The sequence below is a fragment of the Acanthopagrus latus genome, chromosome 9 (assembly GCF_904848185.1).
Source record: "Acanthopagrus latus isolate v.2019 chromosome 9, fAcaLat1.1, whole genome shotgun sequence".
Lineage (NCBI taxonomy): Eukaryota > Metazoa > Chordata > Actinopteri > Spariformes > Sparidae > Acanthopagrus > Acanthopagrus latus.
Window position 1 is genome coordinate 18,854,553 of NC_051047.1, and position 17,172 is coordinate 18,871,724.

The 17,172-nt window shown below is 39.8% G+C and overlaps 1 protein-coding gene across 2 annotated transcripts in view; it reads right to left on the reverse strand.

Annotated features, from left to right (window-relative positions):
- Positions 1 to 1,739: 1,739 nt before the first annotated feature.
- cps1 (carbamoyl-phosphate synthase 1, mitochondrial) overlaps positions 1,740 to 17,172 on the reverse strand; it is a 52,936-nt gene continuing 37,503 nt past the window's right edge. For both annotated transcript variants that reach the window (XM_037109807.1, XM_037109808.1), the window contains 6 exons: positions 10,644 to 10,718; positions 10,450 to 10,548; positions 6,000 to 6,059; positions 5,692 to 5,804; positions 3,780 to 3,909; positions 1,740 to 3,684 (listed from right to left, as the gene is read on the reverse strand). In XM_037109807.1, coding sequence (XP_036965702.1) covers positions 3,571 to 3,684; positions 3,780 to 3,909; positions 5,692 to 5,804; positions 6,000 to 6,059; positions 10,450 to 10,548; positions 10,644 to 10,718 — 591 coding nt within the window. In that variant the 3' untranslated portion in view covers positions 1,740 to 3,570. The remainder of the gene's footprint in view (positions 3,685 to 3,779; positions 3,910 to 5,691; positions 5,805 to 5,999; positions 6,060 to 10,449; positions 10,549 to 10,643; positions 10,719 to 17,172) is intronic.

Sequence of the window (17,172 nt, forward strand, 5' to 3'; positions counted from 1 at the left end):
AAGTGATTTACTTGAAACTATACATGTTTATGCTTCCCCGTCAGCAGTCAGGGTGGTAAACTTGAATGCTGGGAAATGTGAGACTGCTGTTTTCCAGGTAGCAAGTTGTATAAAAGTAGGTTCTCGAACCAACTGTAATTTTATCTTGAAGCACATTTGGCCATATTTCAAGATAAAACAACGTATTTCATGGCTTGTTAGCTGATGTTAGCATTCAACAGCTTCCTAGCTAACATTACATTGATTACACTTTTTTTTTTTTTCATAGTGCACATTTTCTCCATGTTTTTCGCATCGGTTTATATCAGTCGTGGCCGTTTTACTTATTTACTAAGAAGGAAAACATCCCTCAGCTGTATTTATGAATGTAAGCATATGAAGAATGACTCCTCACAGCACGTTGACCTTTAGGGTGACGCTGTAGCTTGTGTGGAGGCGACCAAAACTCACCCCGCATGTTTTGTGTTAGTTTTGTGTTTGTGTTCTGTTAGGAAGTGAATGATCCAAGGAAAAGCTTGCTTTGGCACATGCAGTCCACCCTCACACAATAAACGTCAACCACGTGGAGGTTTATTACGTTAACCCATGCCGGTGCCTTCAAAGACCAAAAAAAAAAAACATTTAAAAAAGGCAGCAGGTTCACACCGCTCATGTGTTCAGACAGAATGCAGCAGTTGGCTGTTACATGACTTTTTGCAGGTCAGAAGCGAACAAGCACCGACACAGTGGTTTCGATACGTTTCTGAATTATGAAACTATCCTCAGGGCTCCTGTGCTGGATGTTACATCACAACCACTGAGTGGCAGTAATGATCACGGTACAATAACAGTAGGAACCACATTTGCCGCATAGATAGGAACTGCCCCTTCTACCTTTTTAATCTCACAGACTTTACTCCGCAGCCTGAACGATGTGCTTTTTCTGGATCTCGCATTGCTATAGGAAAGTGTTGCTTAATCGAAGAAAAATGCTTAAGCGGAGGAGTGAGGCTGGTAAACTCAGGTCAGATAGCTGGCGGATTGATCAATACTGGCAGTCTTTAGAGAGTCTGTAAACGGAACCTGAAGTTACAGTATGCTATATAACAAAATTACTCATAATAGCATCGGCCTACATTCCGGCCTAGTAAAATAGGAAGGGTGGTGGGCTCATTTTGTACTGTGTTCCTGGCATTAGCTGTGTACCATGATAAGCACCAATGGCACCATCATACATATGATGTATTAAAGATCCGAAAAGGTTTAAATGCCACTTTAACAGAGTTTAATGGAGCTTTAAAAGGTCTTAGCAGTAGCAGAGAGTTGAGCCCCCTGCAACTTAAAGGGATATTCTGATGTAAGTTTAATCCATGGTCTAACACACCGTGACTCTAAGTAAGACCCCCCCCCCCAAGAGATCAAGTTTGCAGACTGCTAGTTCATGTAGTTTTAGCAACCTCAGAAATTACAGCACAATAAGAGTACACTGAAGTATATAACTCCACCAACAAACTGCCATCAAAAAGCCACAAATAATGCTCAGTGAACACAGCTCACCACTTACCTGCAGCAGCTTCCTGTTGTGGGGAAGCGCTGCAAGTCGATTACCGAGTGCAGTAGAGTTCCGCAGCCCAAGGATGAAAATGTGTGATTATTACTCCATGGAAATGCAATCGAAGTTCATATGTGTCTTACCTGCCAGTTTATAAAAGTTATTATCGAGAGCTGAAGTCTTACAGTCAATCTTATACAACTTCCTCGAATCGTTAGTATTTTATTTTAAAAGAAATCCAAAATGATCTCCTTCTTCCCTGGGCGTAACAACCAGTACATTTAAAATGAGTAATGCAGTACACTTTGTTAAGAAATGTTCCTGGCTTGATGCACAATTGTTGCCAAATTGGTGGTGTTTTCTGAAGGCAGCAATTTCCTGGAGAAAGACAAGTGATCGGTGAGTCTCATCCAAAGCGTCAGTATTTGAGATTGAACGTCTTCATTCATCCTACTCCAGGAAGTTACATTTTGTTGAATTAATTCGCTTCGGTCTTAAGTTGCTGCTCAAGCTGTCGAGCTCTCAGGGCAACCATAAATTTCTCCTGATAAGAATGGCATTGCTTCTGATTTGACAGAAGCAGACAGTACCACAGACATTCTTCACTTTCTTAGGTGTACATGTAACGCTTTGACACCCCAATTTAAGTGAAAAGGTACATACCGCAGTTAAGCTTACTTGGCTCCATATTTCTGTTCTTTTGTTGGTATTTCTGAAAGTGTACTGTTGCCAATATATACAACTACACTACGGTAAACACAATTTCCTGTTTCAGAGTCAATGTGGTAGATTTTCTGATAACCTCTGGTACCAAACTGTTTGATTTTGTACCTTACAGTACACTATCTTGTGTCCCAGGAAGACGTAATGAGGTGTATACATGTGTATACACACACACACACACACACACACACAGAGAGCGAGCGAGAGAGAGAGAGAGAGAGCGAGCAGACACCATGTGACCAAGAGAAAACTTCATTGTGTGTCAATAAATTCTTACAAAAACATAAACATGTGCAGCAGACTGTAAGAGTTGGGGATTATTGCTATACAGAATTAAATGCACCATTTTAAAATGCAGAGCAGGTTCAAACACACTCAGTTTGAGACATCCAGCACACACACACACACACACACACACACACACACACACACACACACACACACACACAAATCTAAATATAAATAAACAGATCAGCTGTCATCAACCTCAAACTTTAAAGCTCCAGGGCTTCAGGCTACGACTCGTCTTCTCATAAAAAAAAAGTCTTTCCCTCATTACAGCAACCTTATCAACATTTGTCATCTAGAGCCAGGCATATAGTACACTTTCACTATGATGTAGAGTTTTGACATTTTAAATTTAAAACAGAAATATTTGATTTGAAAACAATTCATTTTTTTTTTTTTTTTTAAAAAAGGCATTTGGCCCAACGTTTGGTATTATGAGAGTGCTGAGAAAGAGAGAGTTAAAAACTTTCATCATATTCACAGAGGACCTTAAAAAAATAAAATAAAACACTGATCATAATCAACAGATAAAAACATTGTTAACACCAGCTGTGTAAATACCCTAACTGGTCAGCCTTCATAAGAGAGGTACAAGTTATAACTGAAGGTCTTTAATGCTTTACAGCTCATTTTATAAGCCATTAATATGGATAACTGTTGGTTTACCAGGTTGTTAAACATTTCTGATTGATACTATTGCATGACATTTTTTTCTGTGTTAGTTGTTAAGGAGGTTTCTGGAAAGACTGTTTGACCTCTGACCTTCCATGAAATATCTGCAGAGCGTCCGGTCTGAATTACAGTTTTTAGTAACGTATTCATATTTACGTTTCCAGACTTTAATTACTGTACTAACTCAACCATTACAACTATGTGTTGTCATTAATCAGGTGTTCAACCTGGCAGCCCCAAAGTTGTTTGTTAATGGTCTATAATTCATTTATGTGATTTGGTAGAGGTAACTCCTGTCAGACTGCATCTCCTGCCACTGAAATAAGTCTGTTTTACAAAGGGCCGGTAAAGAAACTTTAGCTCGGCTGGCTGGCCCGTCTTTGCTCGTCATCTTTCTGCCGGTAGTGGAAGAGGCTTGTGGTGTCGAGCTCACCCGCGTAGCGAATAGCTTCTGCAAACATCTTGACCACCTGATAATGCACAGAAACAAAAACATTGAGCTGAAGCAGAGACACTACGTATGTAAATACTAACCGAAAACATCACCTGTGCGATGTTTACTGACCTGGTAATTGGTGATGAGGGGAACGCCATGGTCGATAGCCATTCTGCGAATAGCGAAGTTGTCCTTTATGTGGCGAGTGTTGTTATTGGGCAAGTTCACCACCAGGTCGATATGACCCTCGGTGATCAGTCTGTGAAAACAAATAAAATCAGAGTTATTCAATCAGAGCATTAAATATTAACAATGTAAAGGTGCACTATGTAGTTTTGGGGAAGAAATTCTAATCAGAAGAAAAACTGATCTTAAGGGACACAATTTCATATCGTTTTACATTGTTTACAGGTGGTGGACGCTGCTACCTCTCTAGCTTCAAACAGTGTTCTACATAGTGACCCTTTTAAGAACTCTGTTTGATATTTGTGATAATAATAATATTAATAATAATAATAATAATAATAATAATAATAATAATAATAATAATAATAATAATACATTTTATTTATAAGCACCTTTCAGGTCACCCAAGAACACTTGGGAATATCAGGCAATACAGGAATGAAAAGAAAACAACAAACAAACAACAACAACATCAATGAAGTATACAGATAAAGTATACATAAAACAAATGATAAAAGCATTACAAATCAATGTAATTTAAAAACTAATATAATTGAATTAAACAAACTCCTGTCACTGGATGAAGTTGCCTCTAATCTTGATCCCAATGAGAGTCAACAGCTAAAAGCACAAACATGGCCTTCGTTAAAATAGACACAATTTTAGAACAGACAGAGCTTTAAATGGCATGAAAGTTTAGTTTTTGCCACACTAACTTGGAAAACAAATTTGAACACCTCACAAAAAAGGGGCTTTAATCCTCTAGCAGCCCATGACTGCTGCCATATTTGAATATATTTTGTTTTACACACACACACACACACACACACACACACACACACACACACACACACACACACACAGTATAGCCCTGGCTTCTCTGTCACCTTTTTTCATCCGAAGGCCTTTGACAGACAGCCTCGAATTAGAGCTGAATTCTAATACAAAATGTGGAGGACAGACAACAGTGACAACAAAGGTCATGTTCGTCTCTATAAAGAATTGGCCTCTATGCCACCTCGCACAGCTGATGCCAGCCAGCCTTTGTGTATATGTGTTTATGTATGAGTGTGTGTGTGTTGCTCAGGTGTACGCCTATTACATTCCTTTTAAGTCCCCGTCTTCACCAGATGATTTCCAGACATATGCTCCAGATGGCTCCATTGTAACATGATCATGACTTGTTTGTGGAATCATTACCTCAGAATTGCAGTCACACACTGCCTGCTACAATTAGCTTAAGTTTCACGCAAGAACGTTTCGAGAGGTGTTGTACCTCTCACAGCTGAAGGTCTCTGTTGTAAAACTATTCTTTCCTCTCAACAAAAACTGGCAGAAATGCAGTCAGCTTCACTTGAAGTGCGGTCGACTAAGATGATAACTAATGTCGTCCTAGTTTTTGAATGCTGAGGAAGTATTCCTTATATTTTTGTTTTAATTTGTGGGCCCAGCTAAAAACCCAAGATGCTTCAGCTGCTTTTATGATATCCCTAAATTTGACTTGGCATTGATCTGACATAAGACTTTCTTCATCCTCCTTGTTCAAGTCCTATTTCTGGCTAATGCAATGGCTCTGGACTTCTAAGTCTGCTACATCGTCTTTGATCTTATCAGCATATTACAGAGATAATGAAGGGGCTATGCCCTTAGATCTTAAGGCAGTATCTGATTAGATATTAGATAAGATATCCTAATTCTGAATCTAATGATTTGCAATTTATGTATAACTTAAGCCTTGCCTCAGGAAACCCAAAGAAAGTCTTCACCTCAGAGTTTTATGTTAGCTGCTTTTCCATGTTTGTGAATGTGTCAAACAAAAACATCCATTTAATGTCGAAATAAATATTTCCCGAACCTCTGAATGCCGGGCAAACTGGTTTCCCCTCCCTTCTGAGAGGGCCAGGCGACAGGAGAAGCAGGCACATCATTGGCACACAGCCAGGCAGACGTGGCTTCAGTAGCATAGAGCTAGAAAACAGAAGTGAGGCAACATCACAACATATTCAGAATGTCATAAACAAAATGAAGGAACATCTTTCTCTAATAAGGGTGGAAGAACAAGAACAGGCAGCTTCATCAACCGTAGAGGAAAATCTGTCTTATTTTCAGTGACAAGTCTGGTTTGTAGCCTTTGCAACATGCAAGCTTTCAGTGCTTACTCACCTTGAATCCCTCCTCTTTCAGCTGGTGGGCTGTAGCCAGGAAATTGGGTCGGAACGAAAGCTGGGATGACGTGAGGGGAGCAGAAAGACAAAGAAACAAAATGCAGCCTTATAAATACTGAGCCAAGATGCATTTTGTAGAGTTCATCATGAAAGGTTTGCTTTAAATTTCCTCTTTTTAAATCATTAGTCATACGGTGCAATCATGACGCATTGTAGCATGATGGTAATTAGAAATATAGATTCATGACTGCTGTACGTGTGTGTTAGGTAACCATTACAGACTAAAACTTAGTTTATAGACAAAGTAAAAAATACTTAATGTCTGTAATGCCACAGTCAATATGATCAAGGACCATCTTTGCCTTCTCTTAGGATACAAAGGTTTGTGTTTTTCTTCAGTTGTCTGTCTCAACCTGGATATCTACTTAGGTTCAGGGAAAGGGCTGAAGTTTGCCCTTTTCTATTAACCACGTGTTAGAAAGGCTTCTACCATGTCTCTTTCCCAAGTCACATTTTAAAATGCGATTGGTTAGTTGGAACAAAAGAGAACACCACCAACACCTCCAACTCGACTCAAAAACACCTCTAACAATTTGAACAGTGTTCTTGGCATGTGATTAGAGGTGCTTAAACATCAGCTCCAGGACACAATCAGACCCCCCTCACTTTTTGTTGGATAATGTTGTAGCATAATGGATATGATTTTATGACACAAAATACAATGGTAGCCAGTGTGGAGCAAAGACAGATAGAAGTACGTGTTGAAAATCGTATTAATAGGTTCCCAAATGAAGCATGAGTGATGTGGACTGAGTCTGATGGAGCAGCTTTTCTAAATCTGGACCCTCTGTTGTCCCACTGAACACAAGAAATCAACAACAACTTGGCAGTTGCACCATTTATATTTATTCTAAATCTGCTCACATTTAAAGGATAAGTTCACCCAAAAATGAAAATATTCAGTCATCCCATGCATCAGCAGTAGATGCAAGACTATGGTAGATAGAGAATGCTGAAACGCAGTTTTGCTGTGAAGCTCCAGAATTTTTTTTGTGGACAATGAAACTTCAACCAACATTCTATATGCACAAGGTTGAGTAAATGACTGAATTCCATTTTCTGGGTCAACCTACCTCCCGGAGCTCTGGTAAAAGTTTCAATGACACTAACAGTGAAGTAAATAAAAGGGAAGAAGGGTGAAGGAAGATGACGAGATCGAGTTCTAGTTGTCCAGTGTAGATCTGCACTGTTTGCCTCCCCCTGCGTTCCTTCACTGACTCTCTAAGTGTCGCTTCATCACTGCATGTCAAATAAAGCTGAATGACAGCATTTGCTGCAGAAAGCTGGTTTTGGTGTAGACTATAGTTTTAAAAGAATGTTTGTCAAATCAAGCTCTGGTATTGGAGGTTTATGTTAAGGCTGTCATCATAATCTAACTCCAACTTTATGTTCTATCTGAGCTCGGTGTGGCTGATCATCACTGATAACAACAACTTGTTCTTTAGTTTCCTAGCTTTGAAATGTGTTGTATCATCACATCCCTAGTGTTGGACTTTTTACAAAATGTTTTTGACCTGGAATTAACAGTTCCATATCTTCCTGGGAATGCCTCTACCAGCTTTGCACAAATTTCTCCATTTCTGCCTACACTAAGTTGACTTGGAGAACTGATTAAAATCTCCCAGGCTGTCTCAGATTTTCAGCAAGGTTAATTCGAGTGCAGGTTTTTTACTGGGCCACTCGAGGGCTTTAGAGATTGACCCTGAAGCCACTCCAACATTACAGTTGGAGTGTGCCAAGACTGCAGTGATTCTGCTTTTCAAATGAGTTTCCAAAATTTCCTTTTTTATTTTCTGTTTTCCTTTTATGATGAGTATTTCAATTACTGGATATTATTTTATATGCATTTGAGGGGCATTTTTATGGCTTTATTATCATGTCAACAAAAAGAAAGATGAAGGCTTTAAATCAGCCCTATATGAACATAAAACCATGTGCAAAAATTTGAAGAAATCTATGTTATGTCTAAAGATACCGTAGCTAACCTATAGCTTGTACAGACTAACTAATACGGTCTGTTTTATATTGCTGGAACGTAAATCCAAGAGTTGATTTTGGCTTTGTGACAGTTTTTAAGGTAATAATTTCAAATATTATATTTGTCTCACAAACAAGACAGGATGCAAAGAACGAATAGGAAATCAATTTATGTTGTTAGACATTTAAATGACCCGACCCATTTTATGGATTCAAGCAAACACACCGAAAAGTGCTGAAAGCTGCTTTGTGAGTTTTTCGCAGCTAATTTGCAACTGATTATGCTCAAACTGGGTGCCCTTCAGCTTTGTAAACAATACGCTTGCTAAAATTACTGCTGTCTCACCAAGAATCGCTGTGATGTGGTTTGATATCTCTTGCAGCCTACCTTAATAAGTCTTATATATCCACACAGTTTTCGAATTTGGTTTTCAATTTTGACACAGAGCCTGGGTATTGGAACGGAAAAAGGTGCCTCTAATTAAAAGACAGAGGCGAACAGTGAGAATTCGGGTGAGTGTGACAGAGAGAGAGACTTTGACAAGAGTTGGAAGACACTAGTTTAGACAGCAACAACTGAGATTGTGGCTCCATGTACAATATACATACACCATGAGCCATACTTGGCATTTTTGCTTTTAGTGAAGAGTGTGATGTTCTGTGAGCAAAAAACTGACTTACTTACTTGATAATTTTACTTATTTAGCAAATGGCAGCTTATTTTTACAACATTAACATTCATTTGGAGTCGTATTTTGGGCTACTTATTAAATCTAAGCTAGTTTTATGTCTGTTTTGTTCTCCACAATGTCCTGTGGCAAATGTCTGACTCTTAAACAGCTAAGTGCTCCAAGCTGCTACCTGTGTTGGTTTCCTTTATGGTACTGGGCAGATAGCATTAAGCAAGTTTACATGCTGTGGAGCTCTACCGAAGTCATATAATGAAGCACCGTTCTTTATCATTTCATCATATCATTTGATGACTTGATTGATAGCGTGAAGTTGTGAACATATTGCAAACTTTAATGTTTTTCTATCTAAATCTGATTTGGGCATTGTGATAACACCAGGATGTCTGCAGCAACACAAGAGAAATCACCACCATTGAAGACAGCAAAGTGGAAATGATCTGTCACATCTGTTTACATAAATGCCTTCGGCTGATGACATGTGTTGGCCTTGAAGGGTTGTCCCATTCCATAGGGGGAGATTTCAACCATTACTCCTTGTAACTTTGTCCTGAGGGGCAAAGAGGCAATCAAAAATGAGGGGTAGGGGTAAAAATTGGAAAAGCCTGTTTGGAAATGTTGAAGGCTCCCTAGAAAAGCCTAGAAAATGGTTGCTTGGCTATGGCTGGACAACCAATGAATTGGTAGAGGTATTTTGCCAACTGGAATGGTCAACTGGAACAGAGGGTAACAATTATAGACCCCTGACAGACAGACATTTCCAATACAGGACAACTGCACCAAGAGAAAAGAGAAACACAGAACAAAAGTGTCTCTGTGCTTGTTCAAATATAGCGTACGTAGCCATTAGCTAAATTTGCAGGAGAAGCACTGTACCATGGCAACAGTCTACTACAAGGGAGTCCGCGTACTACAAAATAAAGTAAATGGTATAAAGTCTGTTTCAGTCTTCCAAGCACGATCTTTCTTAAACAAAGTGGAGATAAATCATATCGGTGTTGCTGCGTGTTCTGGTCCTGTCAGCCTAAAGGATTTCTGCTTGTCAGCCACATTACGGTGCACATGTGACCTCAGGTACTTGCCTTGAAGTGGACGCGTTCCCCAAGAGCACCAATTATACAGCTAGTGTTGTGAGTGCTTTGTTAGAGCTGCATTAGTCAAACCGGCAGTTTGGCAACCCAGGGTGGCAGCATGACTTAATTACCAAAACTCATGTAATGTGAAATCATTAAACAGTGAAGTGCTCAGGCTCACATTTTGTACTTTTCTGCAGCTTAGAAAGGAGAGGGGAAGTGTTTTGGGTTGGTTTTTTTTTGCAGGAAGTTTATCAAGGGATGGTGACTAACCGTCTTTTGACAGAGCTTGTTTTTGTACTAAACTTATTTTGTCATTTTTTGGGAGATGCTCCTCTTTGTGTATTTCTTTTTTTTCCATTCAGGTGTTGCATGAGGGGCATTGCCTGATAACATGTTAATATCTGTGGCTCACTTTAGAACTGTTGTCTTTGTCTCACAAGAGTTGTTAGGTATGGCATGAATCAAGGTGTGATTTGGTGTGAAACAAACTGAAAAGTGCCAGACTGGCGTCGTAAGAAGCGGATAGCCTAAAAGATTTGGGCCATCTGTTCAGAAGACACCTCGCATTTGTTGTCTTGCGGGCAGGAGGCACCAAAAGGAAACACAAACAGGAGGCAAGTGGACTTCCAGATGGCTATAGTCTTACCTGAATCCCAATCAGGATGCCCTTCTGCGGTAACTTGAAGCCTGTGGAGAGCATAGCCTTCAGGAAGGCTGAATAAATGTTTGGTCCAAAACACGCTACCTGCAATAAAACACACAAATAGACACAAGTGACTTACTTCAAGTTATGACAAAAAATTGCACAAAAATGGAGTTGTGTATTTCTGAGGGACTTACTTCTCCAGTTGAGGCCATCTCGCAGCGAAGCACGGGGTCTGCATCCCTCAGCCGTGGCCAGGAGAACATGGGGGCCTGGTGACAAAAGAGAAGAGGGAAGGATTTGTTTTAATACTACATCCCCTTGTTCAGCTGTAAACAGTAGTTACCTCAAGTCACCATGTGGTCACCAAAAAGGCAGCTTTCATGACAGTGAACCATTTTCTATGACTGTTGTGTACATACAGATTCAGGTTGAAAAAAATACTTTTTACCAGAACATTTGGGATAGTACAAACTAATAAATACCGAAAAGTGAGTGGCCATCAATAGAGAATCCTTTCCTACATAAATAGCAGCAGTCCACTGGAATAATTTTAGGGATTTTACAACACTGCTGCCACCAAGAGGTGACACAAAGCTTGCATTCCTTTAGAAAGTAACAGGTGAACTAAGCCTGTGACAGATCTTTAGTAATGAATGAAGTGTTTTCTCCCAGTCATTTCATTTCATCTCCTGCAACCAAGCAAAAAGATATATTATTATATATATATATATATCTTTTTTATTTATTTATTTATTTATTCCCATGGATTCAATTAAACAAGATGTGAGAGCTATATGGGTCTGAGGAGGAAACATGGATCTACAGTACAGGGAATGTGCAGTATACTAACTTTGTAATTTCATGACATTTGTTGACATGCACTTTAAAATGACTGCCTTGACTGTGATGACACTGACGACAGCCACGACAGACAATGTGGCTGTGTTGTGGTTTTGTGTATCTGATGTATTTTTAATGTCTATATGTTCTGTGCCATAGCACAAATTGCCTCTCGGAGGGCATTCGAGTCTAACTATGAAACTTTAAGGGCACATCAGAGAAAAGAGGGAGAGGTACAGTAACATAAAAAGTTAAAGATGTTGGTAATACAACGGTCGGTGTGGATGGACTAAAAAGGGGAAAATGTGAAAAGAAACAAGGCTTCCAAACTGCAGGCCACCAGTCACTTTAACAGCCTCAACACCGAGAAGAAGGAGGCCCCGAGTGATAAAGCCAGGGGAGAAAGCAGAAGACAAATACAGAGCGAGAGTTGACAAAGAGGAGAGAAAAAATAAGAGACGACTGAATAAAATTATTTGAATAGGAGCAAAGAAGAGGAAGAGATGAAATGAAAGCAATGAGAATAAAGGAATGAATGTATAGACGGGAGAAATAAACTGAGCAATTAAAGGGAAAGTGAATAAATGAATAGAGGGAATGAGAGGGAAAGAAAGATAAAAGTATACAAGTAGCGATGGAGAGAAGAGAATGATTAAAAGGAAACCGTCTGTACAGGAACAGAAAACAGCTCCTTGTTATTTTATTACAGACAAATTAAGAATAGTGGGGTGCCATGTTCAAAGCCATTCTTATTTCTCCATTTAAAAAACAGACAACTCCCATTACCTTGAGAAGAGGGAGAGCGAAAGAGAGAGAGCGAGATGGTGTGGCATTGTGTGGTTAATGTGTACGCACACACACATATAGAGGCAAAGGGCCACTAGGGGGGTATTCATCCTTGAAGCGGGCTATCTAATCAGCTGGATGTAATGTTCGCATACTAATGTAAGGAGGGACGAAGAGCAGGGAATGCAGACGGGGAACCAGCATCGCTTATCACGGCTTTGTTCAAAGAGTCAGGGAAAAAGACGGAGAAGTGTGCAGAGATAAAATGGCCGAATGTAACCAAGACAGAAAATGAAACAGAGGGAGAGGAGAGCGAATAACCGTGAGAGGGAACTTTTGAAAATGACAGAGACAAGAAACTAAAAGAATGAGAAGAGAATTTGGAAAATACAGAAAGTGAATGACACAAAGTAGGTAAATAAAGTGGAATTGCAAAATATTCCATTAAAGTAAGGAACCCCTCTACTAACTTTAGAACCAGATCCAGAGTGGCCACTTAAAATTTAGCAAGGAAGTGGAAACAACCATCAACAAGAGCCGCACATGAAATACACAGAAAGTGGACACAAGCCTTCATGAGCAGCATTATGAAAACCTCATTGGTCTCAGTCAGAATCGTTGTCCTCCAATTGCAACAGTGTGTCTCTGCGACAGAATGTCTGTGACCGTCACAATAACTGGAGCTCTGTAACTACATCACCCTAACACACACACACACAAACACTACTTTCCCCATCTCCCTGTCCCACACCGACCGCCCACTCCTAAGAGACTGCAGAATTGTGAAGCTCTGCAACATGAACAATGTTATCTTGGGGCACCAGCTGAGCTCCAGTGGAGAAGGAAATAAATAAAGTGAGACATTTCCACATAACATTGTCGCCCGCTGTCGTTCTTGTTGGAGGCGGAAGTGGCACCTGTGTAAATGTCTTTATGTTTGCAGCTGTATTTAACTAACAACATTTGTACAGCGTTGTGAATGGCAATTCCATTTTTTTTTCTGACGCTGCAAATGATGAATATTTTACATTGTAACAAAATCTAGGAAAGGCTCAGTTTCACTAACAATTGGTGTACAAGGACAGCTAGAAGATTGGTATTGTAGGTCAACAGTAAGACATTGCAAGGTGGTTTCTACATCAAGCTGATAAGTGGTTACTAGTGCTGTGGTGGGTATCCTATGTTGTAAATAGCTAGCTATAGGTTGTTTAGCTTGGTTCTAGGTAGCCGCTAGGGCGCCACAGGTAGGTTATTTTGGCAGTGCTCAAGTGTGAAGCCAGAGAACGTGGTGGTTTGACAGTCCCTCCCTCAAAAGCCAGTCATTTACTTTATTACTGCCGATATGGAAAACATGTCAACCAAATGTGTTGTGTTCTTGAAGGCATGTGAGGGAAGGATCCAAACAATAGCTATTTAACCAACATTTGTTCAATTGCTGTGGTGGAATGAGCTGATGAAATCACGTCAGGGCACTCTTGATTGAGCCGTAGAAGAAGTCAAAAGATGTGTAGTAAAAGTATAACCCGTGGAAGAAACATGTTTTCACACTTTATTTGGGGGCAGATGCTTAACTTTAAGAGGTTCTATCAACATTGACTGGTGATTCTACACATCTAAGATTAAAGTGAACATTGAAAATGTAGTTCTGGCTCTCTCCCCGTTCATTTATAAAGGAGCCTGGTCTTTGGTAGAATAACTGCCTGTTGGAATTGCCAAGATGGCTGCCAAGTGGCAAGAGTAGCCTCAAAGTACTTTGGCACTCGGGTACTTGTGCTGTTAGCATAAGAATTGATTCAGTCTATACTATGGTGATTCTGATTAGTTTGTTTGTGTACTATGCAAGTCCACAACAGAAGTAGTGCTAATGCTAGCACAAGTGCCACTAGCAGTAGCTATGAGGGAATTGGTGGAATACCATTTAAATGTAAGTGTACCTTTATACGATCACGTGACAGATTAACTTTGATTAATATTAATTGATCTGGTGCTTCTTCTCTGACACTTGTTCTCACATACTACAAAGACAAATTGGGATATAAAGCAGTTTAAATAGTTTTTTACAATCATGTTTTGTTGACTTCTCCATTAACACCTCCACTATACTGGAAAAGTATTCTGAAAAATAAATCCCAAAAAGCCAAGAAAAACTAAAAGTAAACCTCAAAAAGTTTAAACTTAAACATTATTTGAAGCTATAAAGTTTGGTGAACAATTTAAAAGTGGAATTGGCTGGAGTTAAAATTCAGTCAAATTACTCCAATTTTCTCTATGGGGAACAGAAGTGTAATTGCACATTTCTAAAACTATACAAGAAACTGCCACCAAAAGTCAAAGCAACATATCAGTGAGCTGTATTGTTCATTGTATCATATAGTATGTTTGTGTGGGAGAACATTGGCAGATATGCAAAAACTAGGGGAGATTTTCTAACAGTGTGCATTGAAAAAAAAGTCAAGTAAAAAGCATTCCATTAGAGAGGGTGCATTCACTATTACATTAAGTCAATCAACAGATAAACAGGCGGACACTTCTGCTTTTGTTCAGGTAACTTGTGGGTGGTATTGTCATGACCTCCTCACGTTAAAGCTTTTACAGAAAAATAAGGCCAGTAAGATTATTCTAGCAAATGTTTTTCCTTGAGTGTACGGGTTCACAAGAATGTCTCCATTTCCGAAAGTCACATACTGTCCTTCACACCATGGTCAAGGGGACAAAACATCCAATGAAGGAAGTTATTTTTCTTCAGACGATAAGTGTGCACCGGGGAGAGACACCAAACCACCAAACCCCCTTCCCCCTCCTCAAATGTTGTTTTTGTTTCTTCTCTTCCTCTCAGTGTCATAAATACAACTGTGTTATTGTTCCTATGAGTTTGTATGTAGAGACAGAAATTACACAAAGGGGACTTGTTAGTGAAAAGAAAACATTGCAACCTCAAACGAGGGAGAGTTTGACAGAAAACAGAGACAGCCGGAGCAACAGAGTGAGGTTGAGGAGAAATGAGACGGATAAATGAAGACCGTCTCTCTGGATTGCAATGACTTGTGCCTTGTGACGATACAATGAGGACGGGGAGGATGAGGGCAGAGATAGAGTGTATTCTGATGGCACACACTTCGGGCTATGGAGGCTGGATACATCACCGTGTGCTTATGCGTTAAACAGGAAGAAATTAACTACAGTCGCACAATTTCATTAGGCAATTGTCGTGTATTCTGGCAGGGTTTCTAGCAAGGCTGTATTAGTCAGGGGGTATGAAGTCTGTATCATAGACTCCAAGTAAACTCTGGAAGTCTGTTAAGCCTGGCGCCTGGAGTATTCAGAGCTCTGATTAATATTCCTCACCACTATGCAGACTAGAAATTGAAAACTTTAGGTGGTGGGGGAGAGTGGGGGATTATGCCTGCGTGATTGGCTCCAAACTACAGCCATTGTTACAGCAGCTCTGTTGTAATTAGAGGGAGAAATTACTTTGGAAAAAATAGCTTTGGAACAGCTGGCGACACGTAAACTCTCTCACATCCAATCTAAGAAGTAAGCCTCCCAGCCGGTATGAGAAAGCACCTACTACTCCCCCCCATCATGCCTAGGTAGAGGGATGAAGAAGTAATTGCTGTCTTTGTTATGTGATCCAGCAGAAGCGGTATAATCGTAACCTGCAGTACCAATTAAGAGATCATACATGTAGGGCTCTTTACATATGAAATAATTGTCCAACATACCTTCTTCATTAGACTGTAAGAGGTTCAGACACATGGGTATTAGGTGGTGTCAGAGAAATTAACCATTGTCTCTGAACTCACAATTCTCTATATTTACATTGAAGTTTAAGTACGACACAGGCCTGTAAAATTTGAGAGTAAAAAATATGATGCATATTGAAGACATGGTTAAATCCTCCATTAGAGTGATATGTAGAGACTCTCTCATGGGCAGGAGCTAAAATTTCATTGGAGCATCACGGTGTCCAGTGTGTGGATTAAATTTAACCCCTAGCAGAGCAACACTTGTAGTCATCAGTGAGACACTTGTGCTGACCGCAGAGATACTTGGGCAGCAACTTGGCTGACCCAGGGTCACATTTGTCGACCAGAAGGTCATTTGGTGAGTACTTGGGACTAAACATAAGTCATGGGCTGACCAAATATGTATTGGGGCTCACTAAAACAGCACGTGGTTAAATGGCCAAGGGGCTCTTGATCAGGTGTTACTCGGGCTGCCCAAAGTGACACTTAGGATGCTTCTGATTTATCTTTTCATTACCACTTTAATCACGTCAAGTTGAAAATCACCACCACCAATATGAGTAACTTCCACCTCCAGCTTGAGAACAGGCTTGACAGTTTGAGAAAAGGGATTTTTTGAATATTGGATGTAAATCTGGTCTAGCAGTAACCTAAAATAAAAGTATGAACCTTTAAATAGGCAACTTTGTCTCCTTTAATGTCAATTTCTTAAATCGTGAGCCCATTTTGGCTGCTGGGTTCCTATTATGTGAAAGTTTAAGAGGGCCAGCAGTGATGGATCATTCCATTATACGTTATTATACAGGTTTATGGCAACAATTTACAGTATTGTCGAACTTTTAGTTGGGCAGTGTGGCAAAGAAAGTAGGTTGACAGGAGAATAGGCCCTCTTCACAACAGAGCAGGAAAAGTGCAGGTGTTTCTAATAACCTTAAAGATGGCTTCATTCTGCAGGACACCAGGACCCTGAATCATAATTTATTTTATCATTTCCATCCATGCTTTTCCTACTGTGACATGTCATAAAAGAAATAACATAGTGCTAATCCAAAACCTATGTTGAATATGGACAAAAAAGAGAATATAATTATTTTGGGTGTGCAAACCCTTTTTTTGTACTTCACAGAAGACATTTTGACATGTCACACTAGTCTGCCAGGATTATTATCTCTGGTACTTATTACTGCATCAGAGCCCTGCTTACCTAAGCTCTTACCTAAGACATTTTAAAGGGCAGCTCATTGTATAGCATGCTTTTGATGAAGCCACAAGTCGGAAAATCTGCACCCACTTATAAGGCTATCAAATATCCATACATGAATCCATTCTCTCTACATGTGCTATATAAAAA